A 27,488-nucleotide genomic window follows, 5' to 3' on the forward strand; every position below is an offset into this window, starting at 1 on the left:
AAGAAGGTGAGTGGCCCTTTTTTAAACAAATGTAAAAAAAAATAAAAAAAAAATAAAAAAAATCACCACAGAATGCTGTTAAACACAATACACAATTTGAGACATGATGGAAATTACGCTGTGTATGACAGATAACAATTCTAATGTGATGATTGTGTGTCCACTGTTGGACACATGTTAGCAAACAAATTAAACGGTGAGATTGTTATTTTCTAAATGTCAACAGGGTTTGTAGTTGAAAAAACATTCACAAACCAAAGCGTGTCAACAAATTTTTGTTTTCTTTAAAGTTACATGATAACGTTACGCGTTCCTTAACTAAAATATATTTTAAACGCAGTCTTTTGTGGACATTTTTCACGGTGGCAAAGCCTTCAGAGGGGAAATATCATTTTGAATATGGAATTTTATTTGCATACTGCATAATATATCTCGCCTTGAACAATTCTGGAGATACTACTCCGCAATCAAAAAGGAAAATGAATTTAGCTTGCAAATTACATCTGCCACAGTTTCAGGGGAGAATATTTGCAAGACAAACTACACAATTGCTCATTGCTCTTTAGACTCCGGTTTTTAAGTCATGACTGACTCTCAAGGCCTCCAGTGATAATCATGTTTGATACAAAGCTGCCGATATTTGTGGAATCAGCCGAAGAGTGATGGAAGTGCATTTTGATTGAAGTGTTTTCAGATTCATCCCTCTAAGTGTTGTCTTGTACGGAAGCTTGTCAAGAACTGTTTGTGCAAAAATTTGAATGAGAAATTTGATTTATCACTACTGAATATGCTCAGGTCGACAGAAGATTTAGTGCTTCTATCTCTATCCTCTCACAGTGACGATATCAAGCCTTCAAACAATGCTTTTCTCTGCCTCAAGGAGCCCTCGAGAAAATTGACACACTGTTTATATTCGCCTCTGAAAAATGTAGGTTAGACTTTCAAAGGTGCCCCGATGTGTTTGAACTCTTGAAGACAAAACACTCCAGACATTAATATTGAATAATGCCGTCATTTTTCAGGTTACGATGCTTTAATCACTCACCACCTGTGTTTCTCAAAGTCTGTCATCTTTTATTTACAATGTGTGTGAGAGAATGTGTCGGGAAACCCCAAACGAAGCCAAATTTCACAGTGGATAATGGGTAGCACAGGTGTAGCAGCAGACAAGACTCCGAACGTTGAAAGTAAGCAAAATAGCATTATGATCTCAGAACAAAACAACTCCTGCTTTCTCACCGAGTCCTCTGAGGAAGCTCCGGGGCGATTGGGAATTCTGCTAATTAGAAGGAGCTGATTGCTATTATGCAAACACCCTTGAGTCAGTCTGATAGATACTAGATGCTTCCCTAATCTCTCAAAAATACATAAAAATAAAATGAAATAAATAAAGATTAAACATCCTTTTGAGACACGAGTGCAGTTTGTTTTTCAAATGGCAGATGTTGCTGTCATGTCAAGTTTAATATATTTAACACTAATGAGAAAGCCGACTTCTAGTAAGAACTCATGTGTTTACTCCTCTTTGGAGTATACAGCACCATTACAGTCCAAGTGCTTCTATTTTGCATTTTTCTAATTATTATATATTTTTTTTTCAGTAGTTTCAAAACTTTGGGTTCAGATTAAAGAAATAAACACCTTTATTCAGCAAGGATGTATTTAATTGATCAAAACAAGTGACAGTAAAGATTGCTTTTTAAGATTTAGACCTTCAAAGGTGCCCGATATGTTTGAACTCTTGAAGACAAAAACTCCAGACATTAATATGTGCCGTCATTTTTCAGGTTAAGATGCTTTAATCACTCACCACCTGCGTTCAGATTAAAGAAATTAACACTTTTATTCAGCGAGGATTGTATTTAATTGATCAAAACAAGTGACAGTAAAGATTGAATCCTGAAAAAACAAACAAAAAAATAATCACAGTTCATAAATATTAGGTACGGTGACAAGGAGGGGACATGAGATATTAATTAGTGGGAATATCATGTTACCTCATGGGAATTTTGATAAAATGTCATGGTCACAACATAATTTTGTTGAGGTGACAAGTAACGTCATCCTTGTCAAATGAAAAAAAAGTCAGAATTGTGAGATAAAAAGTTGCAGTTACTGTCTGGTGCTTTTTTTTTTATCTCACAATTCGGACCTTTTTTCAGAATTAATAATACATTTTATTTATATAGCGCCTTTCCAGGGCTCAAGGACGCTTTACAATGAACAAGCAACAATAATGGCAATGGACAATGATAACAAACAAAACAACAGCAGGTAGATGAGAGTAAAAGTACAGTAAAGGAGAATTATGTAGATGGTGGCAGCATACAGCAGAATACAAACAGACACAATGAAATGTAATACAACTTAAGAATAGTAACATTCAGAAAATAAGTGAGTTTTGAGCATAGTTTTAAATTCAGAAATAGTATTAATACAACAGAGTGATCAGGGGAGAGAGTTCCATATTTGGGTGCAACAACACTGAATGAGCTGCCCCCCATTGATAGGCGATGCCGAGGGACAACGAGAAGGCTTGAGTCAGAGGATCGTAATGATTATGAGTCAGATGATCGTTATAGTTATGTGATAGAAAGTCGCAATTGTGAGTTATAAAGTCAGAATTGTGAGATATAAACTCACAATTGCGAGAACATTTTTAGAATTGCGAGATATAAAGTCAGAATTGCGAGTTTATATCTCGCAATTGCGAGAAAAAAAAGATTATAACTTGCAATTCTAACATTTTTCTTGCAATTGCAAGTTTATATCTCACAATTCTATTGGCTCGCAATTCTAACATTTTTCTTGCAATTGCGAGTTTATATCTCACAATTCTGACTTTATAACTTGCGAAATTTATTCATTTTAAGTCATATAGTTTCATTGTTTTACATTTTTCAAAATGCTGAAACTACTGTCAGGTTTAAACTAGATTTGTAATGTGTTCTTTCATGGAGCAGTTATTATAGATAATGCTCATATAGATATTATAGATAATGCTCATATAATACGCTTTTTACTTAGTGAACTCAAAGCACCTATCTGCACTTTGCAAATTAAACTCAATGTAAAGAACTATGCAGGAATGTACCCAATGCATGTCCATTTTATATGCAGGGGGCGAGTTGTTAAATTTCCACTTGAATCAGACCGTGTGAATAATGACAGAGAGAATGGGGGAACAGCAGAGCGCTTTGCTCACCAGTGTGCGTGTGTGTATTGCAGGTGTCCTTTGGCTGTCAGTTGTGTCTGAGGTGCTATACATCATGCTGCTGGTCGTTGGCTTCAGTCTGATGTGCCTGGAGCTTTTTCACTCCAGTAATGTGATCGATGGACTCAAACTGAACGCCTTCGCCGCAGTCTTCACCGTGCTGTCAGGTAGGCCTGCACCCTTGTCCCCAACTCACACTTAGAGAAACTAATTGCGCATTACTTCATTACATTTATCATCTATACAAAGACACACAGCCTTGTTTTTCTGTTTGGTCTCACCACAGTCACATATGATGGGGATAATAGAAAATGTTTTTTGTTAGTCCCTGGCTCCCTGCTGAAATGTAATCATTCAAAATCTGTCATTTTCAAGTATAGTGATTTTGTAACAGTGCTGACAGAACTTTTAAATGACAAAATACTGTTTCTTGTAACATTAGACAAAACATTTGATTACAATTTGACCTGCCTATTAGCCTGGCTAACGTCAGACCACATCTCATTGAGACGTGGTCTGGGAACCATATGTTCATTTTCTCGTATTTGAGGCGTGGTTTACGAATGCCCAGAGCCGTTTATTGGGCGCTACGAATGTCTATCAAATGCGCCTGTACGTAGCTCATAGCCAATCGTATCATTCATACCAGATGACGTATGTAGAGCGACAGAAATTCAATGAGGAAGAAGACGAAATAAACTTGCGTTCTAAACTACTTAGAACACTATCTAAGGCTGCATCGAAAGGTAACTTCGTGTCTGATATGTTGGATCCATAGATATAAACAAACTGCTTCGGTCTGTCGCAAAGACGTCGTCATCGTCTTGCTGCTCCCTCCCCGTTCTGTGATTGGTTCCCTTTTTGAGGGGAAAATCTGGTCCATGGTGTCCAGGCTGCCTAGCAGCGTGAATAAAATCGCGCTGCGCTCAAGGCAGCATGGGGAAACCCAGGCTACCTGACTATAGTAAAAAAAAGAAAAATCCATTTCCAGTTATCCCTTACCGTAATAGTTTGGGGTCAATACGATTTCTTAAAAAAAAAAAACAACGTATATTCAGCAAGGACACATTAAATTGATCAAAATTAAAAGTAAAGTTCAAATAAATGCCATTATTTTTATGAATATTAAGCAGCACAACCATTTTCAACATTGATATTAAGAGCACCAAATCAGCATATTAGAATGATTTTTAAAGGATCATGTGACACTGAAGACTGGAGTAATGATGCTGAAAATTAAGCTTTACCATCAAATAAATAAATTACATTTTAAATTATATTGAAATAAAAAACCTGTTATTTTAAATTGTAATAATATTTCACAGTCAATCAAATGCAGCCTTGGTTCTTTCAAAAACATAAAAACTTACCCCAAACCCTGTAAATATTTTATATTTAATAGCTTGTTTTATCAAGAATCAGTGAAATCTGTTAACTAATAATAATGTCACACTTGATTTCAGAATGACTGAGATCTGAATAAATTTGAATTCTCCCTAGATTTCATCTCTCTATCTGCAGTCCAGTGCATCATGGGTAAACCCCAGCAATCAGAATGCCAGAACAGCTGTTGCTTTTTGAATTTCTGATTATTTAATTTGAATACCTTTTACTAATACCCAATGTAGTCCAGTTCATTTGGGGCCTTAATGCCTTTTAATTCCAGCTGCAGGAGAGAGAGAGAGAGAGAGAGAGAGAGAGAGAAATTAAGCTAACAGCGGTTAAACATGGGTTTGGCTTTTAACTTTTCAAAGGAAGAAAAAAAATATCTATTCCCATATCTTCAGTTGTTGACATCACAGGTTGTCCGTCTAATCAAACTACGGTGTTCTTTTTTTGGCACAAATTCATTTCAAAGTTTGATTTAAAAGACAATTTTTGTTGCAGTTTCGGGTCATCATGTGATTATCTGGGTCTTTAGGCAAAACCAGTTGAACAAAACATTATTTAGAGGAAATCACAGTAAACTAACAAGTTTTATTTAAAGTAACATAAGGTAAAAAACAAACAAAAACAAATGTAATGCAAGTGAGGATTTGTAGTTACACGGTTTCATAACAACTCCACCTTATTCATCCCTCGGTGGCTTTGTGCGCTTGGCACTAGATAGTACACTGGACACTCTTCACTGATCCTATATTGTATTTAATAGGGAACATTTTCTACCTGCACATATGCAGGGATTTTGATCCAAAGGATCAAAAGTTAATGACAGAGAGAATTTTAAATCTGTACTGAAAGTGTGTTTATATCCAATGCAAATGCAAATTGTGAAGACCAGTGTTTCCCAACCACTGTAGTGTGCCGCTACAGGTTGTCAGGTGTGATGTGGAAATTGATCAAATGCCAATAAATAAATAAATAAATAAATAAAATGATATTGGTCATTTAAAAAAAGTATATATTGTCCCTGTCAGACGGAAACATTGTATCTCTCTCTATATATATATTTTTTATCTTTAATAATCAATACTACTGGTCATCCTTAGTGCCTGTATGTGGGTTTTACAAATATTTAACCAATGAAAAGCATTAAAAAGATCTTGCGTTTAAACCTTTTACAGTCTATGGTTTAAACCTCATAACTCCATTGGATCCTCAAACTGTCGGTCAACCCCAATAACTCCACCCGCCTCCATCGTGAATTAATTGCTGCATGCAGTTTGGAGTTATAAACTGTAAGTTGATCGTAATGCAATGCACTTACTGCCTCAGATGTGGCTGCTCCAGTGATGGACACAACACATATCATTCGCTGGTCAAAAACCTTGTAGCTCCATCTGAGATTGCTTTTCATTAATTGTTAATATTATAATGATACTTGGACATGTCTGACCATATATAAAGCCATAATACCAACTTTTATGACACAGTTGAATTATTTTAAAAATACAAGGTTTCCGACCAATGATATGTAAATTTGTTGTTTTATCATCACCAAACAACATCATATAACTGGCTGTATGACCTTATTGTTATTTTAGTGCTTAGTGGTGTGCCGTGGGATTTTTCAAAACTGTTCCGTGGAAAAAAAAAAGAAAAAAAAGGTTGGGAAACACTGGTGTAGACAGTTCCATAAATATACAAATACGTCCATAAACTGGTCCTAATTTACTCATTCTCAGGGTTTCTTCTGTTTTTCTTTCTTCCTGTGAAACACAAAAGGCGAAAAAAAAAAAAAAGTTATTTTCCATGCTGGATCATTGAGCCAAGAGTTGGAACTGATCAATTACTCAAGAGTTCAACTCAGATTCAATGATCCAGTTGCAAGTCATGCAGGTTTGGAACGACATTGGGTGAATAAATAATGACAAAATTCTTTCTATCGAATGAGCAACAACAGTATGAGAAATCACCAACTGCATTTGTTGATTCCTCAACAGGTCTATTGGGGATGGTGGCTCACATGATGTACACACAAGTTTTCCAGATAACAGTCAGTTTGGGACCAGAGGACTGGAGGCCTCACACATGGGACTACGGCTGGTCCTTCTGGTAAGCACTTCTCATACTTCCAGTCACATCAGCCAAAACATGATGGATGATAAGCACGCAGTGAATGTGTTGATCACATACACTATAGTTGAAAGTTGAAATACATGGCTTTGACCCATTGCAGTTATTAACTCATTCATTTACAATATGAATTAATACTATATGTTGATAAGGAATTAATTAATGTTGACATCTGATTTATAGGAATTCATATATGACAAACTATTATTCAGATAGACTCTTTATTAAGCCTGGTTCACACGGCAGGATAATTGGGCCGATTTTAGCCCCGATTCACCCCTTCCGACAATCTTAAGGATGCTCCGATTATCGTAAAATAATCTGATCAGATATTCCTGCCGTGTGTGGTGTGTTAAGGCTGCTCTCGTCTGCTCGGAAGGACGTCGGGACCGCTCCGATCTCAAATCGGGGATATCCAACATGTTGGATTTATTTGGCCCGATTTCTTCTCGTGTGTGGTGTCCCCCGAGCACGCAGCCTGTGGACTGTGGAGTGTAGCCAATCAGAAAGCGAGGTGACGAGGCGCGAGGAAACACCGGGAAATATAATCAAAACAGCCGGCGGCATGGCGCACCAGAAAGTCCGGTGGACGTCAGAGATCATCGCCTTTCTTTTGATAAAGTTTTTTTTTCGGTTAAAAACAAACTACAAACTATCGACACTGCATCCTCTTCGTCCGCCATGATTGTTTACTCTGAAGTCACGTTTGATCTCGAGTGATTTTTCGAGATTTCCCGTCTGACCTGGGAATGCTCGGGAGTCAAATCGGATCGTGTGTGAAGTGTTGATTTTGCCGTGTGGCTGCGCACCACACACTGTACGACCAAAACTGTTAGACCCGTGATTTTTTATCCCCGTGTGTGGGGTCTCTCAGGTTTGGAAAATCGGCCGACAATTTTAAAATCGTCCCGTGTGAACCAGGCTTTAGTTGTTGATGCGGTAATCATAAATTAATGGTTTAGTTCTTCATTAGTCATACATTAACTATCTGTGCATTAGAAAAGCATGAATTAAAGCACCCATTTGGTAAAGTGTTACCAAAATAATAAGCAGCACAACTATTTTCAACATTGATAATAATAATAAATGTTTCTTGAGCTGCAAATCAGCATATTAGAGTGATTTCTGAAGGATCACGTGACACTGAAGACTGGAGTAATGATACTGAATAGACAGTCAGCATCACAGGAATAAATTACATTTTAAAATATTTTAAAATAGAACAGTTATTTTAAACAGTTTTTTTTACTGTATTTTTTATCAAATAAATGCAGCCTTGGTGAGAAGAGACTTCTTTCAAAACATTTAGGAATCTTGCCACCCCCAAAATTACGAATGTTAGTGAACATCCTTTTGACTACATGGAATTGATTTTAAAGTCATTTTCCTCACACTCATGTCATTTAAAACCTGTATGACTGACTTATTTCTTTGGAATGCAAAAGGTTTACATTTTTAGGTGAATATAGTCGCAGCTGAATGAGGACTGGTGTTCCCTTTCAAGGGAACTCCCGTTGCGTCGAGAAAATGACGCTGTGGGAACGCTTTGCGTGATGACGTCTTGAAGCACATGTAAAATCAGTCCAATGGTGTGGCGGAACGTCAGAGGCGGGTGACGTCACGTACCAGGAAGCTATAAAAGCCGGCCCGAAACAGAAAACGAAAGCTTTCTGAGTCTTCAGTTGCGCTCTGTGTTGAATCTGTCCTTGTTATTTGGTGTTGTCTGTCTATATTATATATATATATTCAGTATGGCGAGCAAGCAGCAGTTTAGAGTGTGTGTCCATCCCTGCCCGCGTTATTTAACGGGAGGTGATACTCACACTCTTTGTGTTGTTTGTTTGGGTGAGGAGCATGCCCAGTCAGCACTCGAGGGTGGTGACTGTGTGCATTGCGACGCGCTTCCATTGCGCACGCTCCGATCCCGCTTGGCTCGGTTCAATCCCGATCGCGTTCCCCAGGGCTCGGGTCCCGCCGCGGCTGAGGCTCGGCGGCGATCTCAGACCTGGGGTTCGCAAATGGATCTGTCAGTGGATGTTGAGACGGGCTCTGCCTTATCTCAGCATCAATCTGACAGATCCAGTGCCTCTCATCAGGGTGTGGAAGCACGCATTGCGGTTTCTTCCCCCCCGATAGAGGCACCAATACTGCAACTGTCCAGCTCTGAGGAGTTGGATGTTGTGAGTATTGAAGCTGAGTCTGAGGATTCGCCACCTCAGTCTCATGCGTTTGAGGAACTGCTCGATGTTATTACTAGAGCAGTTGACAGACTATCTATTGAGTGGCCAGAGGATAGGCAGGACGTTCGTTCGAAAAGTAAGCTCGACGAACGCTTCCTGCCATCTCGTACACAGCCTCAGCGAAGAAGCCTTCCGTTTTTCCCCGATCTCCACACCGAGGTGTCGAAATCGTGGGGAAAACCGGTTTCATACAGAGTGTATGCACCACAAACATCCCACTATTCTTACATTCACAAATATAAAGAATATGGTTATGGGGAGATGCCGAAGGTGGAGGAGACGCTTGCGAGCTATCTCTCTCCAGCAACGGCATCTTCCCTGAAAGCTCCTTCACTTCCCTCTAAGCCAGTAAAATTCACATCATCTCTGGTTCATAAATCGTATGCAGCCGCTGGTCAAGCTGCAGCGTGTCTGCATACGATGTCTATTATGCAAGCCTATCAGGCAGAATTAATGGGGGATTTAGAGGAGGGCGGGGGAATTGGTCCTGACACAGTGGCTGAACTACGCAGAGCCACAGATCTGTCTCTCAGGGCCACCAAGGAGACCGCTAAATCAATCGGGCGGTCTATGGCAGCCCTGGTGGCCACTGAGAGGCATCTGTGGCTCAATTTGAGCGATATAAAAGAGAAAGAAAAGCTCGTTCTCTTAGATGCTCCGGTTTCCACTGTTGGTTTATTTGGTGATGCAGTAAACAGTGCGGTAGCTAAATCTCAGGAAGCTGCTAAACAGGCAGCTGCATTACAAAAACTTCTCCCCCGCCGTTCTTTCATTGAGGCTGCTGAGCGGGAGCAGCCTCACTCCTCTAAAAAGAGCGCTGAACATCGTGCCACTCAAAAACAGAGTGTGTCCTCTCGTGCTCCCCCACAAAAATCTCGGGGACACGGAGGGCGCTCTCAAACCCAGCAGTCTTCGAGGGGTAAAACGGATCTGCGGACCGTTATTACCGCCAAGAAGGCTGCTGGGGGAAAAGTCCTGATGTCTGAGGGCTCAGGGCGAATGAGGGTAGTCCCCCCGAAGCAGAGCGGTTAACACCTCTTTTCACGGTGCCCGTCTCTCTTCGGTGCCCTCAGGGGACCGTTCTGCCAACCCTGCCACCTCTGGTGTTACAGGGCGCAGCGGTCTCCGGCGAGCACATATCTCAAGGTCCACCCGGAAACGTAGTGGCCTCGGGATGCCCGCCCCCTCTGAGGAGGGTGCTAGAGCAGTCTGTTTGGTCGTTCCCTGCCGGTGCGCCGTTACAGGGCGACGAACCGACTACTCAACAGCAGGAGAAAAATACGGTGCCGTCTCTCTTCGGTGCCCTCAGGGGACCGTTCTGCCAACCCTGCCGCCTCCGGTGTTACAGGGCGCAGCGGTCTCCGGCGAGCACATATCTCAAGGTCCACCCGGAAACGTAGTGGCCTCGGGATGCCCGCCCCCTCTGAGGAGGGTGCTGGAGCAGTCTGTTTGGTCGTTCCCTGCCGGTGCGCCGTTACAGGGCGACGAACCGACTACTCAACAGCAACAAAATCCAGAAACCAGTCTCGAGAGACTGGTACCTCTAGTAGAATCTTTGACAGCGTGGAAGCTACTGTCAAATGTTTCTCGTTGGGTCCTGCAGACCGTGGAAAAAGGGTATTAGATACAATTCTATTAACGCCCACCGCGGTTTATGGGGGTCCTGCCCACAGTGGTGGGCCCCGAGCAGGTTCTGGTTATGGAACAGGAAGTAAACACTCTGTTAGAGAAAGGGGCCATAGAATATGTACCCCCCTCCAACAGGGAAACCGGGTTTTACAACCGGTACTTCATAGTTCCAAAAAAGGACGGGGGAGTGCGTCCCATTTTAGATCTTCGAGTTCTGTACGAGTACATGCAGCTCAAGTTCAAAAGGTTAACCTTGAGACAAATCGTGCCACAGATCAGGTCCGAGGACTGGTTTGTCACGATAGACCTCAAGGACGCATATTTCCATCCGTCCGTGTCATTGGAAGTTTCTGAGGTTTGCTTTCGGGGGCAAAGCATACCAATATCGAGTTCTTCCATTCGGCCTTGCTTTATCACCCCGCACTTTCACCAAATGCGTGGATGCAGCTCTGGCGCCTCTGCGCCTCCGGGGTATTCGCATCACGAACTACATCGACGATTGGTTGATTTTAGCTCAGTCGCATTAGATGGCGGTTCAACATCGAGATGTTGTTCTCGCCCATATGAAAGAGTTGGGGTTACGGCTGAACGCCAAGAAGAGTGTGCTTTCTCCATTTTAGAGGACCACTTTTTTAGGCGTGGTTTGGGATTCAGTGTCGATGCAGGCGCGCCTGTCATCGCCACGCTTCGATTCCATCCTGGCAGCTGTGAGAAGTGTAAAGCTAGGCCAGCTACTCACTGTCAAACAGTTCCAGAGACTGTTGGGTCTCATGGCAGCAGCTTCCAACGGGATACCTTTTGGACTGCTGCTCATGAGGCCCCTGCAGTGGTGGCTCAGGACCAGAGGGTTTTTCCCCGAGGGGCAACCCATTTCGCACAATCAAGGTCACGCGGTGATGCCTACGTGCCTTGGTTATGTGGAAGAAACCTTGGTTCCTGTCCCAGGGCCCAGTGCTGGGAGCTCCTTGTCGTCGCAAACTGCTAACGACGGATGCTTCCCTCACGGGTTGGGGAGCGATCCTGTGGGTCGCTCATCTCAAGGTCTGTGGGAAGACCATCATCGTTCCTGGCATTCTATAGCCTAGAGATGTTAGCTGTCTTCCGGGCTCTGAGGAGCTTTATCACAGGTCTCAGGGGACACCATGTGTAGTACATACGGACAACACGTCGGTAGTCGCCTATATCAAGGGGGTTTGCGCTGGCATGCCATATCCTCTTGTGGTCCCAGGGGAAGTTGCTGTCACTCAAGGCAGCCTACATCCCCGGGGTCCAGAATATAGGAGCAGACACTCTGTCGAGACAGGGGCCGAGGCCCGGGGAATGGTGGCTCCACCCCCGAGGGGGTGGAGCTGATATGGAAATTTTAAGTGGATCTGTTTGCGTCTCGAGAGACGTCTCACTGTCCACTTTGGTTCTCCTTCACGCATCCAGCTCCTCTGGGACTGGATGCTATGGTACAGACGTGGCCGAGGCTACGTCTGTACGCTCTTCCCCCAGTTGCTCTGCTCCCGGGAGTTCTGGAAAGAGTTCGCAGGGACCGGGTTTCCCGATCTTGTGTCCCTCCTCGACGGGCATCCTCTGGAGTTACCCGTCAGGAGGGACCTTCTGTCCCAGGCAGAGGGCTCGATATTTCACCCTCGGCCAGAACTGTGGAACCTGTGGGCTTGGCCTCTGAGGGGGCCCAGCTCATAGAGTCAGGTCTCTCAACCGAGGTTGTTGAGACCATTCTACAGTCCAGAGCTCCCTCCACGAGGGAACTTTATGCCCTGAAGTGGAGAGTATTCACTTCTTGGTGTAGTGACCGTCGGTTGGACCCAGTCCACTGCCCAATTGGTACAGTGCTGGAGTTCCTGCAGGAACGGTTCACTGCAGGTCTGACCCCGTCCACTTTAAAGGTCTATGTGGCGGCCATAGGTGCTTACCACAGTCCTTTGGGTGGAATGTCTGTGGGGAAAGACCCCTTGGTATCTCGTTTCCTTCGTGGCACTTGGAGGTCCTCCTCCCTTTCGAAATCGGACCAGGAGGCGAATAATTTGCTTTGCCCTGTTCGGGCGTTAGACGCGTATGTCCACAGAGCTGCCCTGTGGCGTAAAAGTGACTTTTGCTCCCCTAACAAGGGAGGTCCAGTGTCTAAGCAAAGGATGAGCAAGTGGGTGGTTGAGACTATCTCACTGGCTTATGAGGCGGCTGGACAGCCTTCTCCTTTGGCTGTCCGGTCGCTCTCTACTAGGAGTATGGCGGCCTCTAAGGCCCTTATTTCAGGAGTTTCTTTACAGGACGTCTGTGATGCGGCAGGCTGGTCCTCACCGCACACTTTCGTCAGGTTTTACTCTCTGGATCTAGACTCTGCTCCAGGGTCTCATGTCTTGTCTTCCTAGTGCTGCTCTACGGATTTCACACAGGACAGACATTTGTAGCTATGGAGGCGTTGGTATAGACGTTCCCACAGCGTCATTTTCTCGACGCAACGGGAGTTCCCTTGAAAGGGAACGCCTCGGTTACGACTGTAACCTCGGTTCCCTGAAGAGGGAACGAGCGTTGCGTCGCCTTGCCATATCTCCTTCATGCCTGTCAGCGCGACTTCAGACTTTACGAAGCTTTCGTTTTCTGTTTCGGGCCGGCTTTTATAGCTTCCTGGTACGTGACGTCACCCGCCTCTGACGTTCCGCCACACCATTGGACTGATTTTACATGTGCTTCAAGACGTCATCACGCAAAGCGTTCCCACAGCGTCATTTTCTCGACGCAACGCTCGTTCCCTCTTCAGGGAACCGAGGTTACAGTCGTAACCGAGGCGTTTTCAAGCTCAAAAATGACAAATAGCAACATAAAAGTATTGTAAAAGTAGTCCATACTCCATATGACTTCTGTGCCGTATTTTGAGCCTTTTAAAGTCACATGATAGCTTTGAGTGCGGATGTTGTTTTTCATTGCAAATTCACTTTACGTTCAACCTTGCTCAAGTTCATGGGACAAGTAGCGATATTCGATTTGTGACCAAATCAAACTCTATGTATTTTCACACTTAGTAGTTCCTGATCAATAATTAAATGGATTTCTCTACAGTATAGCTCTACATCCCATCCCAGTACACTGTGATTTTGCTTCCATCCTGTTATATAATTCACCAAGGCAAAGAGGCGAGGCGTCCTCAAAAGTCACAGATGTGCTGGTGTCTGGTCTCATTTTGCAACAAATTATTCTGGCTCTTGCGGACCCTTCTCATTTCAGGTTCACTTTCTCCAATATACAGTAAATGCTCTTTTTCTAACTGAACGGACAAGGTAGAATTTTTTTTAATTAAACTTCAAAATGGTTTCCTCAGTTTCTCTCAATATTCTGAGGCCACGTTAACCCATATATCTGACAAACGGACCAAAATGAGTGAAACATTGTATTAGAGCATATTAGAAATTTTACATTTAGATTTTTAAGATTTACAATTTTTAAAGGGGTGGTTGATTATGATTTCACTTTTCTAACTTTAGTTAGTGTGTAATGTTGCTGTTTGAGCATAAACAACATCTGCAAAGTTACAATGCTCAAAGTTCAAAGCAAAGGGAGATATTTGCTTTTAAAGAAATTGCTTTTTAAGGACTATACGGCTGGTAGGGACTAAACGAGCTTCCTCCCGGGTTAATGACATCACCAACCCTAGAATTTACATAAACCCCTGAACACGATTTATAGATTATCAAGACAGAATATGCTAATCAATGACTAGAAGATAACTACACATAACCTACATAAATTATGGACAGGTGTTGAAAATTAGCACATATGCTATAACACTTTAAACAATGCATCTGGTTCGTCCAATGTTATTGCTATGTCTATATTAAATAAATAAATAAATAAAAAACAATTCATCAACTAACCATTCAGAAATGTCCTGTTGCTTCTACATGTTGTCACTTCTTCTTGAGTCTCTCCATCATTGTCTGACTCTGGTTTGAACATAAAAGGCTGAAAGTTTTTGAAATTTTCAGTGCATGTCTGTGTGAGGTAAAAGGACACAAGCTGTTGAAGCTCCGCCCCCTGTACGGGGAGCAGCAGCTCATTTGCAATTAAAGGAACAGACACAAAACGGTGCGTTTTTGCTCATCCTCAAAATGTGACAACTTTAACATTTTATATAAAAATATCTGTGGGGTATATTGAGCTAAAACTTCACAAACACACTCTGGGGACATCAAAGACATATTTTACATCTTGTGAAAAGGGCATTATACCACCCCTTTAATGTTTTTGAAAAAAGTCTCTTTTGCTCACCAAGGCTACATTTATTTGGTCACAAAAATAGTAAACGGTAGCCTAGAAATCTAGACGCACCATAGCGGCAGCAAAATGTATTTTGCAGCCAGGGTAGTCTAGCAACTCTCCGTTGACTTTCGGAGCTGTAAAAACCTAAATTGGGTCAGGCCAATCATATCGTGTTTAGAGTAGGCGGGGCGGGCTTAACATAATGACGACAGAGTTGCGACGGTTCCCTTCTACTTGAAAACAAAGAATGGCGGCTGCTGCTGGAGAACAGTCTTTCGAATCGGCTTTGGCCGCGAATCTGGAGGACTTGGAGTTAAGTTTTTCTTTGAGAATAGAGCAAAGAACGGCACTTAAGTCATTCTTAAAAAAGAAAGAGGTGTTCGTAGTTTTGCCGGCCAGATTCAAAAGTTGAATCTTTCAACGTTAGCTCCTCTGTTGGGAAAACGCTCTGGTTGGTTGAAGCGCTGTCCTATTGCGTGCAGAGGGAATCTGAAAGACAGCCGTTTATCCCGCCCCTCAGATTGAGCCGTGTCTATGGAGAGTTGCCAGACCGAACATCTTGATGATGTAGGTCTGGCTTGTCAGGCTAAGTAAACAGTTATTTATTATGAAATATTATTATAATTTATAACTTTTCTATTTGAATATATTTTAAAATATGTATTCCTGTGATGGCAAAGCTGCATTTTCAGCATTATTACACCAGTCTTCAGTGTCACATGATCCTCCAGAACCTCCAGTGTTCACAAATCAGTTATTATTATTAATGTTGAAAACAGTTGTGCTGCTTAATATTTTTGTGGAAACTGTGATACATTATTTGATAAATAGAAAGTTGATATTAACAGCATTTTTTTTTTTTTTATATTCTCTTTGACTTTGTCAAAACAAAGTCAAACAAAACAATTTCTAAAGTGTCATGGTTCTGGGATATTCCTACTCATCACTGACCTCTTATAAAAAAAAAATTCTGAGTTTCTGCTGACCTAGAAAGCTAAAAATATTTTACTCATAATAGTTCTCTGACACTCAGATTTTTATTAGGCTATATTTATAAAATATACATTAGGCAATATAATTGATTTATCTGTGATTTAGAAAAAAACGGCTTGCTTATCAGTTTATATTTTCTGAAATGCTGCCATTTTTATATTACTAAATCTGTTGTGAATTGAGAAGGTCAAATACTTGTTGGATTGCTAAATTGGGTCGAAAACAGTCAGTAATGTCAAACAGTGACCATGTTGTGTCATTTTGGTAAAAATCCAGTAACATTAAATATGAGGTTAGAAGTTCTTTTACTGCCTTCATAAGAATGTAAAAAATGTGTTAAATGTGAACTTTTTTTTTTGTGCGTGTCAGCTGTACAGTGAATTTTTGGAGTGAGTTTCTGTAATTTTTTATTTTTTTGGGACCATTTAGACCAGAGTGGGAATGTCTCTATCGGATCTCCCAACAATGTGTGTTATTTTGGCACTTGGAAATAAGAGACATGGATTGGGGTTCTGACAGGCATGAAAGTGGTATTTACATTGACTGAATTACCACAGATGCTTGCCTGGCATCCATTATTCCAGGCTAAAATTGCTTCATTTGTCCTCTGCCATCTGGCCAATTTATTGTTTCCCCCCCTCTATTTCTGTACCTTTACTACCTTACAGAATGGCAAGAATCTGAAAATCAAAGAGTAATTGAAACTTGAGCTTTTTTAAACCCTTCAGCTTCGAGGATTAATTTCCCCCAGCTCACAAGCTCAAATACTGCACTCTTATGGTTTCTGATTGGAAACCAAAGGTAATTTGCAGTCTATAAATCGCAGACAATGTCTGGGGAATGCAACTTATTTTATTTTTATTTATTTATAATTTTTTATGCTTGATATGGAATAGTCCTTGTTTTTTCCCAATTGAGTGGGTGTTTTGAGTCTGAATCCCATTCATGAATGAACTGGGACTTGTATATAGCTTGATAAAAAATACCAGTACAGTACAAAATAGATGAATGACTTTTCAATGACATTCAAAATAGATGCATTTTCTGGAATCTCTCAGCAGATTTGTAGACACAAAGAAAGTTTCTGTCATAGTTGAAGGGTTTGAGTGTATGATTCAGTGATTAGTTCATAGCATAAAAGTGTGCTTAATTGTCACCACCTACTGGCGTTACGTAACGACATAACCTACAGAAAGAGTCACTGAAGGAATCTGTGAATTGAGTCACTGAGATTAATCAAAATCTCCATCACAACACCTGATTTAGAGTGTGCTGTTGTGCTGTATGCCACTTGCTGTGGGCCTAATTTCAATTCCACCAAACTGATATAATGTATAATAGACTGGACAGCTCAAAATGTATCTGGGACTGTTTTTTCTAACTTTAATTGTCAACAAGTATCTTTGTTAGTCCATGAATGCAAAATGCCACATTCAACAAATGTCATCCATCCATCCTGTTTGACAATGCACTATGCAAAAAATAAATGCAAATAAATAGCTGCAAATAAATCTCATTATCTTTTTTATAAATGTATGTTTCACAGTATGGCCTGGGGCTCGTTCACCTGTTGCATGGCAGCCTCCGTCACCACCCTCAACTCCTACACAAAGACGGTGATTGAGTTCCGGCACAAACGGAAGCTCTTTGAACAAGGCCTGCGAGAGGAGCAAACGTTCCTGGACCCGGAGGCCTTCCATTACTTCCGTGATACGTCCGTCCAGTCCATCTCCAGCTCTATAGATGTTTACCCAAGCCACGGAAGCAGCCACGGGAGCAGTCGTGGGAAAATGCGCTCCCCGCCGGCTTCTGTGGACCAGGGCGACAACACAGAGTCCCTGGGAGAAGAGCAGTGCTGAGAGGACATACATCCGGTACTGCACAGGTGGCCTTGCTCTGACCGGATATCTCAGAATACTGATTAACTGGGAGGCGAGGGGTCTTTTGATATGGATTTTGAGGTTGAAAATGGACATAAATAACAGTATTGTACGAGGCATGCAGGTATTAAGCTGAGCCTTAGTGAAGATAAACTGGTGATTGTAAATAAAATCATGTGGAAAGGGAGCATTTTTTACCAGCCAACAGATAGCTGAATTATGTACGGGCAGGTGGGAAAACAAAACGACTTACATTGCCATGAAGACTGAGCAGTGCACACTGCTAAAACCGTACCACAGCATCTGTCGGTCCCTCGCCCTGACAGCTAGACAAGCTCCTGAGTATTTACCGGTCTTACACAGTCAGTGAAATGCCCTCCTCTCTTGGTGAGATCTGCTTGAATATGCCTTCATGTTACAAACAGCAGAGTAGAGTACCGTTTAAATCCTGCCTTCAATACAACTGCAGCTGAACACAGGAGAAGCACAGCGCCACAGCCCATTTTCAGTTGCAACATCCACTAGGGATAAAAGGTTACTGCCACTTGGATTTTTGTCTTTTGTCGTGCATTACTGGGTTGATTAGCAGCAGTCAATGACAAGATTGTAATCCCTGCCCCCAATTTTTTGGTATTTATTTTTTTGTGGCAATATTCTTATTAATGTACATACAATGAATGGAATTCTATCTATTAATGAATGTACTAAATATTTATCAATGTATGCACTATAATCCTGTCTTTTTCATTTGATAAAAGAGGTACAAAATTGTCATCTTGTTGACTTTTTTTGGTTTGCTTTTAGAAGATAGAAAGCCATGTACAGTAGTTTTTTATTCTTTAAAAACCTCTAAATTTAATAATTTGACCAAAGTTCATGATATCATGCAAACAGCATTTATTCCTTCACACAAAATGAGATTGTGTCCTGTGTCTGTCTGTGTGTGTGTGTGTGTGTGTGTGTGTGTGTGTGTGTGTGTGTGTGTGTGTGTGTGTGTGTGTGTGTGTGTGTGTGTGTGTGTGTGTGTGTGTGTGTGTGTGTGTGTGTGTGTGTGTGTAACGGTACACAGAAATCACGGTTCAGTACCTCGGTTTTGGGGTCACGATACATGTATATTTCCGTGCTTTGGAGCGCGTCACAAAATCGTCACACTCAGCAAATAGGCTACTAGCAAGCTCTTGAGTGCCATCTGAACTCTTGTTTTAAGTTGGTGCATAGATCGTATCTTTTTCTTCTGCTCTTTTTCCTGTTTTGGTGGTTAGCAAACAACGTTGCATTACTGCGCGCCCCCTTCTGGATTGGAGTGCGGATCACCTGTGACTGACTGTATTCGTCGTCCGACTGTATGCACCGAACCGTGACATCTGTGCCGTTGAGACAGTTCAGGACGAATACATGTACCGTTACTGTATAAGATGTAGGCTCAGTGGATTCCATAAGCGGGTCTTTATTAAAAGATCTGAGTATAAAATCCAAACAATAGTCACAGCTCTTATCAGGTCACAGGCCTTGGTCGAAGCACAGGTAAAACAATCCAATGGCAGACAAATCCAAAACAGCAATCCAAAAGTGTGAGTCAAAAGGCAAAAACAATGGTCATAACAGTAATCATCAACAGAGATATGGTAGAACGCTTAGTAAGGCAGAGAACTGGCAAAACTTCGCAATATGGCAGTGATAGCACATGGCTTAAATACCGGGTGACAGGAAGTGACAGACTTCAATATTCAGGTGATGGCTTCCTCTAGTGGACTGGTGCCTGATCAAACGTTAGAGTTACACTCCTAATATACACTCACCTAAAGGATTATTAGGAACACCTGTTCAATTTCTCATTAATGCAATTATCTAATCAACCAATCACATGGTAGTTGCTTCAATGCATTTAAGGGTGTGGTCCTGGTCAAGACAATCTCCTGAACTCCAAACTGAATGTCAGAATGGGAAAGAAAGGTGATTTAAGCAATTTTGAGCGTGGCATGGTTGTTGGTGCCAGACGGGCCGGTCTGAGTATTTCACAATCTGCTCAGTTACTGGGATTTTCACGCACAACCATTTCTAGGGTTTACAAAGAATGGTGTGAAAAGGGAAAAACATCCAGTATGCGGCAATCCTGTGGGCGAAAATGCCTTGTTGATGCTAGAGGTCAGAGGAGAATGGGCCGACTGATTCAAGCTGATAGAACCGAGGTATGCAGCAAAGCATTTGTGAAGCCACAACACGCACAACCTTGAGGCGGATAGGCTACAACAGCAGAAGACCCCACCGGGTACCACTCATCTCCACCACAAATAGGAAAAAGAGGCTACAATTTGCACAAGCTCACCAAAATTGGACAGTTGAAGACTGGAAAAATGTTGCCTGGTCTGATGAGTCTCGATTTCTGTTGAGACATTCAGATGGTAGAGTCAGAATTTGGCGTAAACAGAATGAGAACATGGATCCATCATGCCTTGTTACCACTGTGCAGGCTGGTGGTGGTGGTGTAATGGTGTGGGGGATGTTTTTTTGGCACACTTTAGGCCCCTTAGTGCCAATTGGGCATCGTTTAAATGCCACGGCCTACCTGAGCATTGTTTCTGACCATGCCCATCCCTTTATGACCACCATGTACCCATCCTCTGATGGCTACTTCCAGCAGGATAATGCACCATGTCACAAAGCTCGAATCATTTCAAATTGGTTTCTTGAACATGACAATGAGTTCACTGTACTAAAATGGCCCCCACAGTCACCAGATCTCAACCCAATAGAGCATCTTTGGGATGTGGTGGAACGGGAGCTTCGTGCCCTGGATGTGCATCCCACAAATCTCCATCAACTGCAAGGTGCTATCCTATCAATATAGGCCAACATTTCTAAAGAATGCTTTCAGCACCTTGTTGAATCAATGCCACGTAGAATTAAGGCAGTTCTGAAGGCGAGAGGGGGTCAAACACAGTATTAGTATGGTGTTCCTAATAATCCTTTAGGTGAGTGTATATACATACTATGTATATACACACACACAGGGCTTGACCTTAACACCCGCCAACCCGCCAAATGCGGGTTGATTTCAGCAGTGGCGTGTACCACTGTCACTCCTACTTGCAACTGTGGTGGGTTGAATTTGATATATAATATAGGCTATACATTTTTTCAATTGTAGTCTTTTAAAAAGGTATCTGAAATAAATAAGTGTAATGTAGTGTTGTCAAAAACAGATTTTTCTATACATATCGATAATGAAATAACGCGTCCAATACTAATTTTCAGCAGAAAATACAAAAAATTATACTAATACTAAATACAGATACTAAAAGAATAAACACATTCTGTAATAGGTTAGCAGATTTGCAGACATGCACATTTCAAAGAAAGGATAAAAAAAAAAAAAACTTGTTTCGTTTATTATCAAATCATTTCAGTATATGATTGTATGACTCGTTCATAACGCACTCTTGTTTGTAATGCTTTTATTGGGAATATTATTCGCATCTGTAGTTAAGCAGCAAGTCTGTGAATACAGTCTTTCTCAGTGAATCATTTTCTGTGAGTTCTGGATTTATGCAATTCAAGCTACTGAATTACACAGAAGCCATAAAACTATATGCTGTAACAAGCGCTAGAATGGTTTAGAATTAATGGTAAAAATTAATTGATTTTAAAGTAGTAAAACATCAATATATTAATTCACTGACAGGGAAGTATTAAAAAAAAATCCTTTTGCTAATGTTTGATTAGAGCCCTGGGTGGGATGAGTTGGTGTTAGTGGCCGGTGGTCTGGAGCCTTAAGTCAAGCTGGAAGTTTGACCAGGTGTATCTCGGGAGCCAAGCTGAGTTAGGGCTCCATACTCTGGGCTTAGGGGGGCCTCCTAGTGGGGCCCACACACAGGGAGTCTGGAGCCTTAATCTGGCTTGGCTCCCGAGTTATGCCTGGTCAAATGTGGAAGTTAAACCGGGTGTATCTCAGGAAGGAAGCCGAGTTGGGGCTCCAGACTCTGGGGTTTTGGAGGGTCTCCTAGTGGGCCCCCCACACCGGGAGTATGCAGCCTTAGGTCGGCTTGACTCTGGAGTTATGCCCGATCAAAGTTCCACAGGAAGTGATCATATCTCGGGAAGAAAGCCAAGTTAGGGCTCAAAAACCCAGCATAGGGGGCCCACTGGAGTCCCATGCCCATGCCTGGAGTCCAGAGCCCCAACTCGGCTCTGGTCCCGAGTTTTGTCCGGACAAATTTAGACAGGAAGTGGCGGTATCTCAGAGCCGGACAGTCCCAGGGGCTCAGGACTGTGGGGAATGTAGGGTCCCTCTGGGAGCTCTCCATGTCCGGAATCTCAAGCCTTAACTCAGCTTGACTCCCAAATTATGCCCGGTTATACATAAAGGACTTTAGGACAAAACGGGCTCTCTCATTTGAATGAATGTGTGTAATTTGTGTGTAAGTAAGGTAAGGGTAAAAGGTTAGTAAGGTAAAAGCACACAAAGACATGTTATCATTAAACACTTTCAGAAAATGTATCAAAGTTTGCACTTAGAGGGATTCCTCATTGAAACACATAAGGTGGGCTTAAATGGTTCCACTGTGAGTAATGGTGAAAAAAGACAATGTTTTCCTTTAAAAATGTAAGATATGTTTACAAATACATGCATGGAGCTTAAATATACTGTGTACTAAGTATCATTGTAATTTTCATTGTGCCCACATTGAGAAATGTTACGTTTTTTTCATTCAAGGTTAGCTTGTGTTGGCTCTAGTTTGCATGCGTTTTGTGGCACTGTACCATTTAAGCCCATCTTAAAAACTATTATTTTAATTTATAAAAATAATCTTCTGTACAAAACAATTTATGATGTATTTATTAGTAAATTAATGTAAAATGAATCACAAAACATTTATTGTTTGCAGTTCACATGCTTAATTCTTTGGCAGTCTATCTTTCTGAAAGGCTAATGGTTTGACATAGAGATTAGCTTTGAACGCAAGCTAATAAAACTCATCTTTCCATTTAAAGGAAAATGATATAAAATGATAAAGTACTATTTGTTCATACACAAAAAACAATAAATGTATCTCTTATTTGACATAATATCAATGTAGTTACCAAAGAAATGGCTGAAAATGGCAGAAATGTGTTGATTTCTGAAGGGTCCTGAAACACCAAAGTTTTGGGGTGACTTTGTGTGAGGTCCCCTGAGACAGCATGCACATGGGTGGGGCTAACTCAACATTGCCAATTGTGATTGGAATGCAATAAAAAATGCCAGGGAAGTAACAAATCACTGGATTGGTTAAAATAATAAGCAGCATAAAATATTATTTTCTCTTTTTTTAATTTGACTTCAGAGTTGAAAGTGGGCTTAAAGGGTACATGGGCTTAATGGGTACACTTACCCTAGAACCTACCTTCAGCGGAAGCCCTTCAAACAGAAATCAAATTAAAAGGGACTGATCTTGCAGTTTGAAAACTAACAGATGAAGCTTAATGCAACACTCTTAATGCTCATGTAATTGTGTGAAGTTAGACAGTCAGAGAGTGAGCATGCTTTCATTAATTTGTGTTATTAAGAGTGGATGTCCATTTTCTCATCTTCATACATTATCAAAACATCTGAACAGTTGCAAGCCAATTTTTTTTCTCTATTGGACATTAAGGTAATTGTCTGTGAGTGCATACTTATGCTTACTTCCCTGCTACACAGCATACAAAAGCAGTCGAATGAGATGGAATATGGAATAATTAGTATTCATGATGCAGCGACCAAAGAACCGTCTCATAAGAGTCATTATTTTGGGAATTGGACTACACTCATTAAGCTGTGTGTTTATGATTCGTTAAGAAGAATTGGCTCAAAAGAGCCATTCATTTTGTAATCGGACCACACTGATCGCACTTTAGATTCAGCGGTGTTGCAGCATATGAAGTATTTCAAAGCTCTATCTGGGGATTTTATTACGGTAGCCCATTCACACTGATGGAAGAATGCATGTGCGAAAGCTGATAACGGAACTAAACAGAGATCATTTTTGAAAACTTTCTGAAAACGGTAATTATTTTTGCAGTTCTGTTTGAAGTTAGTGGTGCAGAAATTACACACATAGCCTACTACACTCCTGTATACATAAAGAATGTGCTTCATCAGCATTCTTCGTGAAATTTAGTTCATTACTTCCGAAGTCTTTACAGATGGTGCAACATATTGTGCCAATGTGCAGTCAAACTGTGAGTCTGTATTAGTAACAGTACAGTACTAACTTAAGGAGTCATAGCTTCTGCTGTGATTTCTATTACAATCTCTTATAGATTTCCTCTTTTGCTGCCCTACTAAATAAAGACCTTAAGAGCACTTAGTGCATGCTCTCTATAATCAATATATATTTAAGACACAAGTAACGCTCTGCTGGTCAATGGTATAAGTACATCAATGAAGTGCTTTCTCTAGTGGGTGAAATCTACAGGGAAGAATCTAGTGTGCTTTTCCAAGCTTGGCCACTGAAGATGTGCTACATAGATAGTGACAAACATCTGGCAAAATCAGCTAACATCCATTCATCCATCATCCTCTTATTCATTCCTCATCCATCATCCTTTGTTTCCTCAAGGATTGCCCACCTGCAATCTGCCCCAAGTACAGTGTGATGTCTCAGATCCGCTTTTACAGATTATTTTACATAACATTGCCCCTTAACTAGACCGCTGACCTGTGGACGACCCTTGAACTATTGGACAATGATTATCAGCATCTTAAGTGAAAAGCAATTATGTCTATCTCCATATGGCACAAGGGATTGACGGCAGACCACAGAGTCATTTGAATTAACATTGCTCTGCCATTGACAGGGGATGGTTCAGTGATGGAAGAGCCTCCTTTCACATTCAGTTTTACAAAGCACACAATACAAAGCCACTTTCATTATGTCTTACAGGAAGGGTCATACAGTACAAGCTCAATTTCAGCCCTGGAGATGAAACACAATGAGCTGGCATTTGGGGTAAGAGATAGCTCTGAGGGAGAGGAGAAATTCATCACGGTTTGGTGATAAATCAAGGAGAACCCATCACTAATTAAAGTGCATCAGCAGTGTGTCTCACGCCTCATGGCATCGCTTACAGTATTATAACTTTCAGTTCTGCAAATTATGCGCAAAACAAAGAAACTCATTTGTACTACGAGAATGAATCCAAGCGGTCTAAGGCCCCGTTTACACGATGGGAAAACGCAGATATTTCCCTGCGTTTTGGCCTGTCATTTACACGAAAACGCCGTTTTTATCCCAGAAAACGATTATTTCTAAAAACTCCGGCCAAAGTGGAGATTTCTGAAAACGCCGGTTATGTGTTGCCGTGTCAACTGGGAGAAACGGGGTTTTAGGTTCTCAAACGTCACATTATGCGCCAGAAAATGCTTACGTCATGTGAGCGCCCTATGTTTAGAGTTTGTTCCATACTGTCTATGAGTTTGTTTGGCTACTATTTGATCATGGATACTGTTAAAGTGGTACTCATTTTTACTTTTGTGAAAACGCTTTTGGCCTGTTTGCATTTGCTTCGCTGTCTGTCCACACGAACGAACCTCGCGCCATGTCTATTGTTTTGAAAGGAACAGGAAGTCGCTCGTGCTATTCGTCGTTGTCGATTTTGAGGATTCTGATTGGCTTGCATGGCTTTATCCTTCTCCTTACACTGCCGCCCCTTTGTATTTATGCGGGTTGATGTAAACGACAACTTTTTTTGAAAACGATATTGTGTGCACGATGTTATTTTTGAAAACGGAGGGGGAGAAATATTCGTTTCTCTAAATACCCGGCTATGTGTAAATGTGGCCTAAAATTGCCTTCCTTTTATCCAGTTTTTTTTTTATCCTTTTATCCACCTTAAGACGACAGACAGCAATTGTTTTTTCAGAGCATATATTTGCCATTTACATAATGTTTAGTCATGGTAGGTAATGAAATGCAGCTGAAGAAGTTTATGAGGTGCACCTGCTGGGCTGTTTTCAAATTTGTTTAATTTTCATTAGGCGACCAGTCGACATGATGATACATCTACGTCTGAAGTTATGACTGGCCTGAGATCCAGCTTTACTCTCATTTCCAGGTGAGCTGAATCTCTCTCACTTCCTGCCCCTGATGTTGGTCAGATAACAGTAATTAAGACATGTAATTATAATAAATGATGTTCCTCTCAATGGGCAAAATTTAGGTTGAGAATAAGTGCAAAATAATCAGCATGCTGCACACAAAACCAGAGAGACTAGCTGCAGTGCAATAATGACATTCATTTCCCATGACATGGCATGAATCATTACCGGACTGAAAAAATTAAACCTTCTAATTGCAGGATGGTAATGCAACTACAGAGAGGGATATGTCTCTTAAAAAATAAAATAAAAATTCGTAACATTTGTTCCATTGGCCGTTTGAAAACAAAAGGAGACATTTTGAAGAAACTTTATGCATTCTTTCATAATGACCACAGGATTTCTAAAGTAAAAAACTACAACAAGTGGTGCATTTAACTCATGTGCTCTATTCTTCTAAAGCCTTTAAAGCCATATGGTAGCTATTCACTTAAGAAGGATATGTTGGATTAAGATTAAGCCCAAATTTTAGGATTGTGTATTCATGGATTTCATCAGGTCCCTTTCCACAGGTGTATTAATCAAGCACAATGCAGTCTGCATTCATAATCTAGGTGCTTGATTTTATACACCAGTGGAAAGGGACCTGATGAAACCCATGAATAGAATATGTTCTCTCTGTTCTCTCCATCATCATGGGATTTCAGCTGGTCTCTCAGATCCTGACATATGTTCCAGATGGAGAATAATCAAAGGTCTTATCATAACTTGATGGATGGTCAAATCAAACAACTCCATCTGTAGGACAGGAATCGGCCTTGGAATGGAAACTTGCTCTCTCCTCTCTTGCTATCTCTCTCTCACTACATTTTCTTTTTCCAACAATAGCTGACTTACAGAAATTTATCTGCAACAGAAATTACGGCAACACTTTTGTGTCAATATACATTTAAATAACTGACTTCGAGAAAAAAAGAAAGAAAAAAAACTACATTAAAAAGGCTGTGGTTCACCTTTCCTTGACCTGTCTGTGTTTTTAATGTCCTTTAAGTGGGTGTGATTTGTTCCACAGTGTCACTTGCACATGTGATGGATTTGGTTTAGAGGGCTGGTGAGGTACAGTGTGGGCGGACATGTGGGGACGTGTGCTTTGCACTGCATCACTGACCACTTCTTAATGGATACAGGAGATTTATGCAAGCAGTCACAAAGCATGGGGCTGTATCCCTCTCACATAGCTCAGCTTCAGAGTGGCCCATCTGAAACCCTGCATATATTTTATCGTTGCCAGTTTTATAGTTTGGAGGATATTAACTGAACTGAAACACAAAGCCGCCTCTGAATCTTACGGCATTTCCCAAAACATTCATTAGTTTCTTATACTCATCTACAATGCTGAATAATTTACGAGGGCATCATCACATCATGTACCACTCTTCACATTTAATTACTTCTATTAGGTGGGAATATGCCAATTCAAGGAATTGTTTTTTCTCTGTATTCAGTCATGCATACCCTATTAGGCATTGTTAATAAACTGTGGTTTGGTGAAGACATAGTAGGGGTGGGTGCATACATATAAAACATTTTAGCTAATTAAAAAATGCTAGAGCTTTCAGAGTTCCAAATGGAAACTAAAATTACAAAAACAAAACAAGAAAACATTTGAGACAATAATGTCAACTCTATAGTCA

The 27,488-nt window shown here is 41.2% G+C and overlaps 1 protein-coding gene across 1 annotated transcript in view; it reads left to right on the plus strand.

The window, feature by feature from the left end:
- Window positions 1–18,507, plus strand: part of gsg1l (gsg1-like) — a 29,862-nt gene extending 11,355 nt beyond the window's left edge. Inside the window, exons 3-5 of the mRNA XM_082143370.1 lie at window positions 3,229–3,381; window positions 6,598–6,709; window positions 17,402–18,507. Of these exons, the coding sequence (XP_081999496.1) occupies window positions 3,229–3,381; window positions 6,598–6,709; window positions 17,402–17,714 (578 nt within the window). The 3' untranslated portion in view covers window positions 17,715–18,507. The remainder of the gene's footprint in view (window positions 1–3,228; window positions 3,382–6,597; window positions 6,710–17,401) is intronic.
- The last annotated feature ends 8,981 nt before the right edge of the window (window positions 18,508–27,488 follow it).

This window comes from Leuciscus leuciscus (genome assembly GCF_965113295.1).
Source record: "Leuciscus leuciscus genome assembly, chromosome: 1".
In the NCBI taxonomy this organism is placed as follows: domain Eukaryota; kingdom Metazoa; phylum Chordata; class Actinopteri; order Cypriniformes; family Leuciscidae; genus Leuciscus; species Leuciscus leuciscus.